Below are 14,055 nucleotides of genomic sequence, written 5' to 3' on the forward strand. Positions count from 1 at the left end.
AAATCGCACATCCCTCTCCACTTCCAAATCCTTGATCCAATTCTAATTTCACTTCTCTCGATTTATATCATCCAGGTTTTTGCCTGGGAGTAGGCCTGCAACGATTGAAAAATTCACCGAGAACAGCGTGGTAAATTTTAAACAGTGGAGAAGGTACAGGACAATCGTAATAAGTAGGCCTACCAGGGTACAAGATTGGATGGCTGCATGGTTTGTCTCGTTTCGCTCGTATGCTGACAAATGGGAAATAATGGCTTTCGAACGCAAGCGAATTTTTATTATTATTATTATTTTTATTTTTAATTTTGAGGATATCAGATTTTTTACACCTTTTTTCAAATTTAAAAAAATGCATTGGGCATTTGGTGTACATGTAGTAGGTTGTAAAATTGATAATAAACTCAGTGGCGGATTTAGGGGGTGGGGTCGGTGGTCACCCCCCCCCCCCCCCCCCCCTTCGGTTTCTGAAAAAAAAAATCACACGAATATTCCCCTCTTGAAATAAGAATTTTGACTTGCTGAATTATATTTCAAAACCGTATCAAATGGCACCGTTTGCCCTCCAAAACACCCAAAATATTCGGGCTCTTCAGCCTTCCCCGAACCACACGCCGGGGGGTTGGGGGTGGGGGGGAGCAGAAGCGGTTTCGATTCCGATTCCCCCCCCCCCCCCCCCCCCTCCACTTCCATGTAGTCCTGGATCTGCAGTAAGAAAAAGGACTAAGAGGCCGATCCTGGACTTAAAGGGATAATAACTCTGTTTTGGCCAAAAAATGAATTTTCCTGAAGTAAACAACAATTTTCCCACACTTACCAATGGGTAATGAATCCATTTTTACATTGAAAGTTAGTCCCTGTTTTTTTTTTCGAAGAAGTTGAGAGTAGCCATCAATGGAGGCCACTTGGTCTAAAGCCGTGCTCAGATATCAGAATAATCTCAGTAGCTATAATTGCCGTTTTTGTGGTAAAACAGAATATATTATATTTATATGAGTTGTTCATTTTTATTGTGAAATATAGATCTCATACGAAGAGTTTGTTAAATAGGCCTATTAATTGTTTTTAAAAAATTTAAATAAATTACAATCGCCCCCCTTTGTTAAATACAAGCAAAAGCATACCAATAATAAGCAATATTCCTATTTGAAGTTACGTTGTAAAGCAAAGCTAATTACTGTATTTCTTTAATAAACTTTAACATGAATTTTCTGAGCAGAAGAGACAAAATATGAATAAAGAAGCAGAACCAATATTGACACAAACGTTAAATCTCGCTCTAATCTCGTGAAAGACGTGGCATTCCTTCAAAGATGGCGGGGTGGGTCGGATTTTCAGATGCAGAGCTTCGGAGAATGAAACAGCAAACGTCCCTGGAGGAAGGTAAATATTAGCCCATTTTATTTCAGCCTGGGTTTTATAATCTAAGTTGTGATCTTGTTTACTGTGAAATTTATGGCGATAATGTCACGCTTTAGTTTGCACCGGTGATATTTATGACTCGTCGTCTAAGGAAATTTGAGTCGTCTGCATTATGCATCGACTGGACTCTAGTCTATATTTAAGAAAGCGAGTTTCCGATAAGTTATTTATTTTCATACTACACATAACGTCTCTCTGTCTGTATACTCCTGACATTCGTAACACAGTTGCATGTTTAGATCCCGTCCTCCCTTTCTCTCTCTCTCTCTCTCACACACAAAATTTTTGTCCTTGGAAAGAATTCCCTTTCTGATATACAGTATGCCAGACGACCACACTAAGCATTAACACACAAACACACACACACTTCTGTTCACATTATTTTTTATTTGCTATATGCCACCTTTCCGTATAGTCTACTCTAACCTCTTGTTGTCTACATGTAACCTTGTACTCTGGGGTGATGTAAAAATCAATCATTTTATCCACTGTGATTGAGACATGTTTTCAGAGAATCCCACCTCTTGTCTGAAATGGCAGAGCTTGTATTGCCTACAGTCACTGATTTCCTGTGTTCACTAACCCTGGTTTTCAACTGTCTACTTGTCTCACCAATGTAAAAGGAATTACAGTCATGGCAATTGATCCTGTATATTGTCCCACAACGTTGTTGTTTGGGGGGGGGGGGTTGTCCTTTGGTGCCACTAGGTGTTGTTTCAATGTGCACTGGGGTCTGAAAGCTGTGTTGACACTGTGCTTTTTGTAGATCCTTCACACTTTCTCTGAAATTCCTTAACAATAAGGGAGAATCACTAACTGTTTTTCTGACTGTATCTGTTGGCTCACAGTTAGTTATTGCTGTCTTGTCCTGACGAGGTTTGGTCTTTAAAGCCCAAGGTGGGTAACCACACATCATGAGAGCCTTATCCAGTGTCTTGTTCTCCAATGTCTTGTCTTCCTCATTAGTCACGATCGTGTTGCACCTGTGTCTTAGAGTTCTATAGTAATCTTGTTTTGTATTAGGCCACACTTTTTTATTTTTATGGATGACATCCTCTGGGGACCCCAAAGTCGGTGCGAGCGGGCGAAAAAAAAAAAAAACAGTCCAAAAAAAAAAAAAACTGCTTAAGAAAATTTATGTTTTCAGTACACAGCTGGAAACACTAATTTACCACAGAAACACGTATCAAACTAACAACATGTCTTTATCCATGCTCTCAAAATATAAAAGCTTTGTGAATAGGGCCTATTTCGTAGAAAGGTAAAAAGTCATGAATATATATGCTGCATATTACCAAATCTATTTAAGGTTATTTCATGCATTCTGTTGGTATAGCATCCAATAAAACAAATATCAAATAAACAGCGTGTCTTAATTTGTACTCTCAGAAAATTAAAGCATTGTAAACACTTCACAGAATTGTTAAAAAAATGAAGCAAAGATAGGCCTATGCTTCCTACTACTAAGGTAATTTCGGTCGATGCCATTTTGTCTACTTCGACTCAAACGCTAGCAGCCAACTATCGGGTGGCCTGTCCGACCTTCAGTCCACCAAATACCACGACGCTCTTGTCGACCCTTTTTTTGCTCCAAAAAGAAACTGGTATGTGCTGCTCTGGACAGAATGTCACTGAAATTTTCCGGGCGATGATCGCTGGCCGCGGCCAGCCTTTCGTATAATTGTAAAAGGGTGATATCTCCATGTCCAATATCAATGGCAAACCAATCCAAAAAGACGGCCCCCGTTCTCTTTATGACTTTAATTGTCGTGTATTTTGAAATTAAAGCAATAATAACTCTTCTTTTCGGCCAAAAAATGAATTTTCCTGGAGTAAACAACAATTTTCCCATACTTACCATACTTACCAAGTTATGAATCCATTTTTACATTCAAAGTTAGTCCCTGTTTTATTTCTAAAAAGTTTGGTATTTTGTTAAAATCTCTTAAGAGCTTGCGGAATTAGCCGAGAATTGCCGATTGCATTTTCCTGCAAATTCAATAACGATGTTTGCGACAACCAACTTCCTCGGGGGGGGGGGGGGGGGGGGGGGGGGGGGGGGGGGGGAGCGGTTTGGGGGGGGGATTTTTTTTTTTTTTTTTTGGAGAACGGACGAAAATCGGTGCGCGCGCAGGATGTCATCCATAAAATTAAAAAAGTGTGGCCTTATGAAGTGTAGGTAGAGGCCATTTATAAACAAATGATTATGTCATACTATTTCCGCAGGTGAATCTCATCACAAACCCCAAGCTGCTGCTGCTGCTGCTGCCAGAAAACAGGCCCAACTCAACAAACAACGAGCACAAACACAGAAAGATAGATATCTACATCAACGTAACATGCAGAATTCTTCCTCAAACACGCCACAGACGGAGCTTCACCCCTCACAGCGACTGTCCCAACCCAAACCAGAGAGCAAACCAAGTCAAAAGAGCCAGCAAGAGAATAAACCAACACCATCTAATAAAAATCCTAATCAGTCAGATTGCAGTGACAATAAAAAACAAAGGAAGGACCAAACTTCCACCAACTTTACAAAAAGTGATAATGGACATGGAGAAGAACCTAAGAAGACAGAAGATAGTGAAAATGCTAATGTGGAAGAAGCAGATCTGAATGAGAAAGAAATATTAGAGTATGTGTATCTTTTTGATTATTTTCATCTTTGTGATAAACCGTGATGTTTAAGTAAATCTGACATACAATTTGTCTTCTTAACGATACATATGTTGTCAAGATATTTCTTCTTTTTTATCCATATTTCCATAAAATGAATACCCAAAGGGCTTAAATTTATGATACTATTTGAGGTGTAAAATTACTGTGATATATTCAACCCTGACATTGAATAAAATGGCTTTTTCCTTTTCCTAAAGCCTGGAGGTGTCCAACATGATAAAATTCCAGAAGCAGCAGAAGATGATTGAGGAAGCCAACAAAAAGAAAAGGCAAATGCTGGCACAAGCAATAAAGGAAAGGTATGTGCATAGATGTGAGGAGAAATTAGCCCAACAATTGTCATCACATTAATGCTCGGCATTCCCAATAGTTTGCATTGCCATTGGTATTATAATATTGACTGTTTGTCCACTGAAGAGATGATATGGCTGGACAGAAAAAGCTTTGAGTAGTCCCTTCTGATGTTAATAAAATTATGAACTTGGACAACTGAACATGGAAAATTGACAAAACATAGGCATTTCTTTTTACAAGTCAAATGTGTATTTTGCTTACTTCAGCAGAACTGAAAGAAAGGAAAACATGCTGATTTTAAAGAAATAAAAATGTTCCATGTAATTTTCTTGTAGGAGTCAAAAAGCCAAAGCTGAAGCAAGTAAACTGATACAAATAGAGAAGGAACTGAAGCATTTAGATGACTTACTGACAGTTGATGTCTCCATTCTAAGAGACAAGATAGAGGAGGCTAGCAGGGACTACACTGAGGCTCAGTAAGAAAAAAAATTCTTTCTCTCTTCCCTTTCCCGTTTCTCTTTCCCCCTATCCCTGCCACCCTAGCTGTCACACTAATGAAGGTCTGATATCACTAAATAGCTTCTACGTTTAAGTCTGATCTGAGCTGGTTGTTTGGATTTGCATCTAAAAGGCACCTAAACTCACTGTTTTGGTGAAGCAACTGCACCATTGAAAAATATCCATTTTGTTACTGCTTTCTACTCTGTTAAGTTAAATATGGCTCACAAAACAATTGAGTTTTAGGGGACTAAAAGTTTTCTATCTTAAAGATATTTAAAGTCTCAGCTTACCCTTTTTTTTCACGATTTCTCCTGAAAAGGTCAAATATCAAACTGCAATTACCCATTTTCTTATATGGGATATTAATTGTGAACAGTTAACAGGTTTTGTTGAAGCATATAAAATCCAATTGTAGGGTATAATTATTTGCCTTTTTACTTTTCTAGGAAAAGATATGAAAGGCTGGAGAGGGAATTTATAGAAGCAAAGGTTGATCTCCACAAGACAGCTGAAATGAAAGAGCAATTAACAGAGCATTTATACAGTCTAATCTACCAGAATGAGATGAGAAAATCCAAAAAACTGAGTGAGCTGACAGCCAAGCTGGAATTGGCAGAGCTCAGTTCAGAGGAAATCAGTACCACATTACCAGACCTTCCTCCTCTGAGTATGTTTAGTGCAGTGCCTGCTGGTCAGACATTGAGAAGCCCAACACATGGACAACACCCTAATTTGAGCAAACAAGACACACCCACTGGTCAAGAAACCACACCCACTTCCAAGGAGACCACACCCACTAATCAACATGATAAATCCAGTAGTCAGAAAGATGTGCCTACTAATCAGAACACGCCCGTTACACAGGACCAGAACAATAAACCCAATGGAAATGAACCAAAATCAAGTGATTCAGGAAAGTCTGATGTATCAGTGAATCCATCAGTTGTGACCACACAGCCAGGAGAGAATACCTGTACGCCACAACCTGAAAAAGCAAGTTCTGTGATTTCAGATAAAAATGGTACTGAGTCCAGTAGTGCTGAGAATATTGCCAGTGATAGTTCTTTGCTTACTGCAGGTCCCAAAGAATTTGATACCACTGGAACCAAAAATGAAAGTACTGCTGCAGTGGCATCCACTAGTAACAGCTGAGAGAATGACATGAGTGTAACTGTCTTTATTAAGCTCATAGCAATTCGGGGGTTTTCCCCTTTACAGAACCATGAATCATAGTGGTATTTCAGGTCAATCAGCCAGCTGGAATTATCTAGCTGCTTAAGCACTCATACTTAAATATTTTATCATGGGAAGCAATTGTGGGAGAAATATGATGGTCATACAGATATTTTTATTACCATGTAGTAGGGGTTCACTCACAAAGAGGGATATTTGTTCACATACCTAGAGGACAAAATTGGAGGTGCCCATTTAATGCTTAAATGTGATATATGATAGATTCATATTAGTGTTCAGGTTCACCGGCTGATCCAAGATTTCAAGTGAAAGGTGGTAAATTGAGTTTAGTAATTCTATGGGCAGTACTTCTTTGTACAGGAAAGTTTTGGGCTTTCAAGTTTTTCTCACTGCCATTCTCAAGTAGGGACAGGGTCCCTGATGAGAAAACTTGGATCTTCCTTTCAGTGCTGTAACAAATTGGGCTCAGTATACACAAACGGGAGCATTATTTTTCTATGATTATTTTAATAGTGGTATTGATGTGATATATTTGCACTTCTATATGTTTTAAAAATCCAACTGGATAAGCAGTGATTATTTATAGCAGCAATAACATGCTATGCAACAAGATTTCACTGACAAAGCATCTGGGTTCAGCATGATGATATTATATTTACCAAATTTCTTTTTTGTGATGCTGTTTTTCTCTGAGTTTCACAACGATGACAGATGGTTACGTGAACAGGGCAGTGGAACTGTACAAGATCTGTCAATTTTGTTATCTAAACTTTTTTCATATCAACACAAGCATGAGTTAAACGATCTAGTCATCAAAATTAAAGTTTAATTTATGCAGTGACGGTAATTTTGATACTGCTGTTATTTGATATCACAATCAGGCGGTGCGTGATTTTCTGTTTAAAGTAAAATTGTCCTGATATCTGGTAAAAACTCAATTTCAACAATTCAGTTTACGTGCACTTGCAGTAACGGTTTCTTTGCGAGTGGTAGGGCTGAGTGACTAAGCAAGTCAAGTAGGGGCTACTATTACGCTAGGAACCCCATTCCCTGATAAAGGGGACTTATGAAAACTCGAACATAAGGATGCAAAATGCAATTCTTAATTTGCCTGTTATTTAGGACAAAACTTACTGCAACAATATCGCCATGGGGAAGTGATGTTGTTTAATTGACATATCTATGTTTTCATAATGATAATAGGGGGTTGTGAGGGCTAAAACGTGCTTCATTTTTTATTGTTAGGGGAGCTCAGTGGTTCCCTACTTCCTTGCTATGCCTGTGGGTGCTTTCGTTACTACTGCATTTATTTGATATTCGTGAACCAGATACTGTGAAGGTTCACACACTTCTTCTCAGCAGCAGAACATGCAATTTATTAAATGTCTTTTCTTTTAGAAGGCGAAATATATTGAAAGTTAACTGTGTATGTTGTTGATGTGAAGTTAACCAAGCATACCTAACCCTGCTTATGTCTTAAACATTATGACTTTGAGTAACCCATGTTTTTCAGTTTTTCCCCTAAGGTTTAAACAAAATCGCCTGAAAACATGATGAACCCCCCACCCCCACCCCAATATACGCCTTCCTCGGGGCTTGGTGGGGGTGCAGATTGATCTTATCCTTCAGTTTCTTTTACTAAAACCGAGTGCAAAAGGTTCTCAAAGCAGGCTGTGTTAGATGCGCCATCTAAAATCGTGTTCCTCCAACACATCACACTAGCCTAATATTTCTCACGATCAATTCTGTTTTATGCTGTGACCTGTACAGATTTGATGACACGCGAATTTCTATTGTCTTAAAATGCCCTTTTTGGTCATCCTTCATTCCCAAGATTCTAAACCCTTGTCTTTTTAAAATGAATGAAATGAATAGTTATCATTTATCTTAATTTTGATTTGGGGTTTTACAGTTACCTGTATCATTTTAATATTTAGCATATATAATTCATACTTGTAAAATGTTAATGCTTGACCTTGGACGACATCCCACCTGCTACATTACGGTAGCATAAAACCTAGATTCACTCACACCACACTGAACAACATTATCATAACTAATATCATCCTATTACCATAAACCACAAGCAGCCGCCGCCTGAAACGAACCAACGGCCAATTTAATATATAGGCTAGCATGTAAACATCATGGCGGAGTACGGCAGTACTAGGAGAAGAGTGGTACACACCACGACGGAGAAACTGATCTCGCGGACGGCCAAAGCAGACGACGACGATGTCGAAACAACGGAGACCGTCATCACGTCTTCCTCTGTCTGTGGCTCCGATGGTGCAGACGATCGTTTTGACGGAGGTCGTGCGGGTGTTACCCGCCGCGCCCTGTCGGGGTACAGCAGAGGCGGCCTGGGAGAACAGAGGGAGGAATACTCATACAGGAGGTACCAGAGCCCGTATGCCACCACGGGACCACAGCACAGCCGCTGGGCCCTGGGCTGGAGGGTGAATGCCACCAATCTCGCCGTCTTTCGGATTATATTTGGGGCGTACATGGCGTGGGACGTGCTCATGACTGTTCAAAAAGGTAATGAGTAACATGATATCATTAGATGCAGGCAAAGCAAAGAAATGTGTGTATTTTCAAAATAATCCTTCTACTACTTATAGCGAGACCCAGTTGTAAATATGTGTCTTTTTTATGATGAATTAAGACCTTACTTAATGCAATGCTGTAAACGTGATTTGCACTCAGAGTGAGACCAATTCAGACAACGCCCATATTAAAATGGAAATGGGCGTCAAACGCGTCACCAGAGGAATTTTTTGCTATCGCCCAGAGTTGTGATTTTTCACACATATATCTAACATCTGCAGTAGAGAAAGCTATGCCATTTTGAAAAACACCCTTATTATCAGACAATCCTATCAGCCCTGTATGCGTCTGATATTGCGGTTTTGGTTCACGTCCGTTTTCAGATAGCCCTCTTCTAACCACCAGTTAAAACATTGATATGAAGAGCCGGAATTGAAGCTTTATTTAGACCCTGGGTCAGCGGACTCATTAGCTTTGAACACAAAGCCAGAAAAGACATAAAGACGCCCTTATCATCGTAACAACAAAAATCGATTCCAGTGTGCACTTCTGGCAGGGCAATCTGTCAATGTAATAAGTAGGCTTACTCCATCTATCCATCATTTTAGTGGGAAACACACACAGCTAACAGCGTGTCATCCCGCGATGAGCTTAATTCTGCATGTCTTTTATTTACTCCATCTCCTTGGGATGAAGTAAAAATGATCGTACTTCTATTCTTTATCTCACCTCAAATGTTTTTGTTTTTTTTTTTTTCGTAATTTTGTCTTGGTTTATTATTTATCATCATCGTATTCTTTTTTCAAATTGTAAGAAGTGGTCTTCATGATAAAATTACAACAAAAGTCAGAGATGAGCTGAAGACAGTTTGCATAATTACCATATTTGGTAAATAAAAACGTATATCCCACATATGGGTAGATAAAGAGGGAAGAAAGACAGCAGAGTACCAGTTAGTCCCAAGCAGCGTCCTCTTCCGTAACGCAATAATGATTGTCATATATAAATTCTAAATTTTAGACTGCCTTCTAACTATACTGTAATGGCTGATTTAACACCAATTAACAAAATACCGACCAAAGAAGTTCCTGTTAAGTTAGGACATTGGTAAATAGATATAAAATGAACCGTTGGCTCAGCTATCCCCACCTCTAACCTGTCTTGCTTGTTGTAATATTTTAAGCTCAAGTCATTTTGGCATTTTTGAACAAATTACTAATTTAAAAAATAGGCCTGTATGCACTTATAATTATCGGTATATATATATATATAATTAATTTAAACCAAAAATGAATAAAAAGTGTTTCTCCTTTTGGCATCCCCGTTCTTGTTATTTGCTATCGTTTAAATCTTGTGAAGTAGAGGTCTAAAGGAAATTTTATCTCAATTCGTAGCGTTGTCTATCTTCGTCTTATATTCGTGTTTTGTTTTATCAAAATCTTTAGGATTCTTAAAAATACTTTCACACCAAACTGATTGAAAAGTTACTGAAGCATATTCAACATTTTCCCTTTCTTGTAAAATCTTCGAAAAATGATGAGGTGAACTTAGTTAAGAAATATATAGTGATGTGCATGTGATCATGTGGTTATTAAAAAAAATACCTCCTTTCACTTTGTTCCCTGTATTTTACTACGTTTTCAAATGATTCATTTTAGGTATAGTATTAACTTTAAGTCAGTCAGGTCAGTTGTAAATAAGCAAGTCACCTCTAGCAATATAGTTGCTTTTCTCCGGGATCAGTAACATTTCTACAATACCAGGTGTATTCACTTAGCGTACACGTAAAAAGACATTAATACCTAAGCGTGGGTTGAAAGGCACGCAAAAAACTGTTGCCAACTGAGGCGGTGTTCGTCGTGACGTCAAAATGATGCAAGCCTAGTTCAGATTTATCATGTCTGCGTCTAATAGCTGTTTCAAACTGCCCTGAAGATGTTGCTATAGTTACGCAATGTAGCAGGCCTAGATCCACTAATTGACTAGATGAAAATACAAGACACTGGAATCAATCTTAATGTAAATTCATTATTTTTTTCAAAATGTAATTTTATAATGTTAAATAATGTGTTCTCAGCGTATAGTTACGGCTTAACTTGTCAGTTTGTAATGCAAACTTGACTTTCACTGACTACTTATATATTTCAGGTGATATAGACCAAAATTTTGGCGCCAGTTTTCCCGAACTCAACTTCAAATACTTCCTTGCTCGTCGAGTTCCTAAACCAGACCCGGCAATTGTGTTGTACATGTTTTGGGGCGTGGCAACATCGGCAATTCTCATAAGCATTGGATTATTTTATCGCTTAGCGTGTTTTCTATTTCTGGTGCTCTTCACATATCTCAACCTCCTGGAGAAAAGCCGACACAGCAATAATTACTACCTCTACACGCTTGTAGCAATACTCATGTGTGTAACAGACTGCAATGCTGTTTTATCGCTGGATTCCTACTTTGCCAGTGGGTCGAATCGGAAAGAAAAGGAGAAACATATTCCAAAATGGCAGCTAAAAGTTTTCCAATTCCAGATCGTTATCTGCTATTTTTTCGCAGGAGTTGCTAAAATCAATTATGATTCCGTTGTGCGTGGAGAGCCAGTGAGGTCAAGATTGATAAAAGATGCCAATGCTCATTATATCTACTCTTTAATTTTCCCGTCAGAGATTGTGGACGACGCTATTGGACATAGCTTCAGTCTTTCTTGCATGATGTTCAATCTATCCGTTGGGTTTCTGTTGCTTAACTCAAGAACCCGGCTGGCAGGGATCCTTCTCACCATGTTTGTCTTCGTGGCAAACCGTGTCTTTCTAATTGGGCATTACCCTTGCCCGGTGATGATGGCAGCAAATATTCTGTTCCTGGAGCCGGAAGCTCTCACCGATTTCATCAAGTCTCTTACATACAAATGGAAAGGATACCAGCATGTCTACGTCAGTACCACCTACGTCAGTTATGCGCCAGTGTCAAAGTTGGTGAAATTGTTCTTAATTTTGTATTGTTTATTGCAAGTAACAGTCCCCCTCCGCCATCTTGTCTATCCTGGTGACGTAAGCTGGACAAACGAGGGCCACCAGTTCAGCTGGAGGAGGGTTGTCAATGAGGAAGACATGCTGATGAATGTTGTCTTGAAACCGAAAGATGGCTCTAGCGGCCTTCGTTATGACCCATATCAGGTATGACTGTAAAATCTTAGAATTACAAATGACTGACACGCCCTGTTTTTGAGAAAGTAATTTTTTTGTACATGCCGATGCTAATATCTTAAAACATATACCATTGTAGGGTATCCCCTTACATATTGTCCTTGACTGTGTTTCGATGCACCGACGAAATTTCTAACATCTTATGACCATTCATGTAGTTGACTTGTATGTGGCCTTGAAACAACTGTGGTACTTATAATTGCTGCTAAATCATTTTCAAAGACAATAATTAGATTAAAAGTCATCCTCCCGTTTTCCAGTTACGTTTAACGGATCGTCAAGTAAAAATGATGCTGACGGACGCTGAACTTATCCTGCAATTGGTAGACCACATCAAGCAGCGTCCTGGTAAAGACACCAATTTGAAACCCGGTACTTTTGGCGTCCATATCGACATGTGGAGATCACTTAATGGCAGGTAGGAAAAAAGGTGGTCACTGGAGAGATCCTCTCTCTCTTTTTTTTTTTCACAGACAAAAAGCCAATAACATAAACCGAAAAAGTTTGGTTGGACTCTCCTCGGAACCTGATAGATAAAAATAGGTTTTGTTTACTTCTGTATTCAATCTTTTTTATTTCAATTACTCATTCATGTATAAGTCCATATTTATCTTTGTATTTTTATTACAGACCATTTCAGAGATGGATTGATCCAGAGACCGACCTCACCAAAGTCGATCCAGATGCGTTTCACGCCACCTGGCTCCTCCCAAAACACTCGGACCACGAGCTGGACTTTCCAGAGCTGCGAGAGTACGTCGAAACGGTTGCTAAGAAGGGATTTAATACAGCTTTCTTCATTGCTAACCCAGGGGAGGTAAATTTCATAATTTTGGATATTGTTCACATTAGTTCGGTGTTTCGAGCACCCGGCCACCAGACAAAAATAATAAATAAAGCAAAACTTTGCGACTGTTGTATCGGTCCACGTCAAGTACATCGCACTTCAAAGATAGATAATATTATACCAAACTAACATGGTCTTTCCTTAAATACGACTTTTACTGTCCTGTTATAGCTTCAAAACATGAAATTAAAATTCGTCTTCGTTTCAAGCAACTAAACGGAACTAATTGGCTTGCCTTTCAACATATACATTATTTACAATATCTAGCGTGGTTTATTATGGTATTGCCTTCGATCCTTTCAGTTTTTCGAAGCCTACCTGAACCGCGAAGACTGCAGTGTCTACATAGCCACGGTATCGGGTAAAATAGACGTTCTGTTGACGGCAACGGCGGGAAAAGTCAACCTAGAATTGGAAAAAGAAACCAGAACGCTGGAGCCCGGCAGCAAGATCACCCTACCATCTTCTGGTCCACACAGAGTGTCTGCAAAAGGAAAGTCTCCTGCTATATGGGCATACACATACAAATGCTCTGTGGGTGCGTTTGAGAGAGCCTTGGGTATGTTCAGTTATGCAGGATGGTTAGATATGAAGAAATAGACAAGACGCGTGCGCAGCAGTGACGAAGATCTCCGTCTCTATAACCTATGGTTATCATTTTTTTATGATTTTTTAATGTGTGCTTTTGTCATTATTTTATGTTTAACAATCTCTTCACTTGAACGACGTTCAAAGAATTTTGATGGAGCAATGCGAGCACATTTATAGCTCAGCTTTTGTAGGGTGTGAACAAGTACATTGCAAACTTGAAAATTATATTTTAAGTCGTGCCAATGTTGAAAGAACAATTTTGGTTGTGCTGATATATTAATCATAGGTAGAATAAGTGCGTCCGTCTCGAATTGTATTTTCCAAGCTGGTTGACTGTAGCTGTTGTTATCTGTCGCAATTTTAATGAAATGTTATTTTAGAAAGTTACGTACTTGCTTTTGCCGGTATATGTTGTATAACTTGTAGGCGCATTTGAATTTTCAAGGCTTTCACTGAGATAACAATTCAAGTTTGAAATAGTATAGCATGTTCATTAAGCTATCAAAGCCAGGATGGCATTTAATAAATATAATAGTCGAACAATCATTTGCCACATTTATTGTGATGTGCTTCAAAGAAGTAATACCAATACTTCAACGATATGCTTTATAGACTTTAGTAATTATATCAAACTACCATAAAAGCCTTTAACTTTTAAATAGAGCGAGCGTCCATAATTGTTTTATGTCTATCAGCAGATGATGTTTATATTTAGAAATCAAATAAATATGCCTGATATATTAAAAGAAAGGAACACTTGTCTACGTTTGACGATAC

The 14,055-nt window shown here is 38.7% G+C and overlaps 2 protein-coding genes across 2 annotated transcripts; both read left to right on the forward strand.

Moving 5' to 3' along the window:
* Nucleotides 1-1,261: 1,261 nt before the first annotated feature.
* LOC106176386 (RAB6-interacting golgin) lies at nucleotides 1,262-7,509 on the forward strand. The gene is made up of 5 exons (XM_013558752.2): nucleotides 1,262-1,380; nucleotides 3,646-4,054; nucleotides 4,296-4,397; nucleotides 4,728-4,868; nucleotides 5,340-7,509. Exons 1-5 carry the CDS (start codon nucleotides 1,311-1,313, stop codon nucleotides 6,043-6,045), a joined length of 1,428 nt encoding a protein of 475 aa, XP_013414206.2. The 5' UTR covers nucleotides 1,262-1,310; the 3' UTR covers nucleotides 6,046-7,509.
* Nucleotides 7,510-8,175: 666 nt separating this feature from the next.
* Nucleotides 8,176-13,824, forward strand: LOC106176385 (vitamin K-dependent gamma-carboxylase). Its single transcript, XM_013558751.2, has 5 exons — nucleotides 8,176-8,628; nucleotides 10,786-11,810; nucleotides 12,101-12,258; nucleotides 12,471-12,657; nucleotides 12,991-13,824. Exons 1-5 carry the CDS (start codon nucleotides 8,235-8,237, stop codon nucleotides 13,285-13,287), a joined length of 2,061 nt encoding a protein of 686 aa, XP_013414205.1. The 5' UTR covers nucleotides 8,176-8,234; the 3' UTR covers nucleotides 13,288-13,824.
* The last annotated feature ends 231 nt before the right edge of the window (nucleotides 13,825-14,055 follow it).

Source organism: Lingula anatina, chromosome 3, assembly GCF_051362555.1.
Source record: "Lingula anatina isolate TDL-2025a chromosome 3, LinAna3.0, whole genome shotgun sequence".
Taxonomy (NCBI): Eukaryota; Metazoa; Brachiopoda; class Lingulata; order Lingulida; family Lingulidae; genus Lingula; species Lingula anatina.

Bases quoted from the DNA above. Each gene is read 5' to 3' on its own strand.
- LOC106176386 (XM_013558752.2), top strand. From the start codon at position 1,311: ATGGCGGGGTGGGTCGGATTTTCAGATGCAGAGCTTCGGAGAATGAAA. The intron at 1,381-3,645 runs GTAAATATTAGC...CTATTTCCGCAG, and splicing joins GCAAACGTCCCTGGAGGAAG to GTGAATCTCATCACAAACCC. The intron at 4,398-4,727 runs GTATGTGCATAG...ATTTTCTTGTAG, and splicing joins GCACAAGCAATAAAGGAAAG to GAGTCAAAAAGCCAAAGCTG.
- LOC106176385 (XM_013558751.2), top strand. From the start codon at position 8,235: ATGGCGGAGTACGGCAGTACTAGGAGAAGAGTGGTACACACCACGACG. The intron at 11,811-12,100 runs GTATGACTGTAA...CCCGTTTTCCAG, and splicing joins TTCGTTATGACCCATATCAG to TTACGTTTAACGGATCGTCA. The intron at 12,259-12,470 runs GTAGGAAAAAAG...TTTTTATTACAG, and splicing joins TGGAGATCACTTAATGGCAG to ACCATTTCAGAGATGGATTG.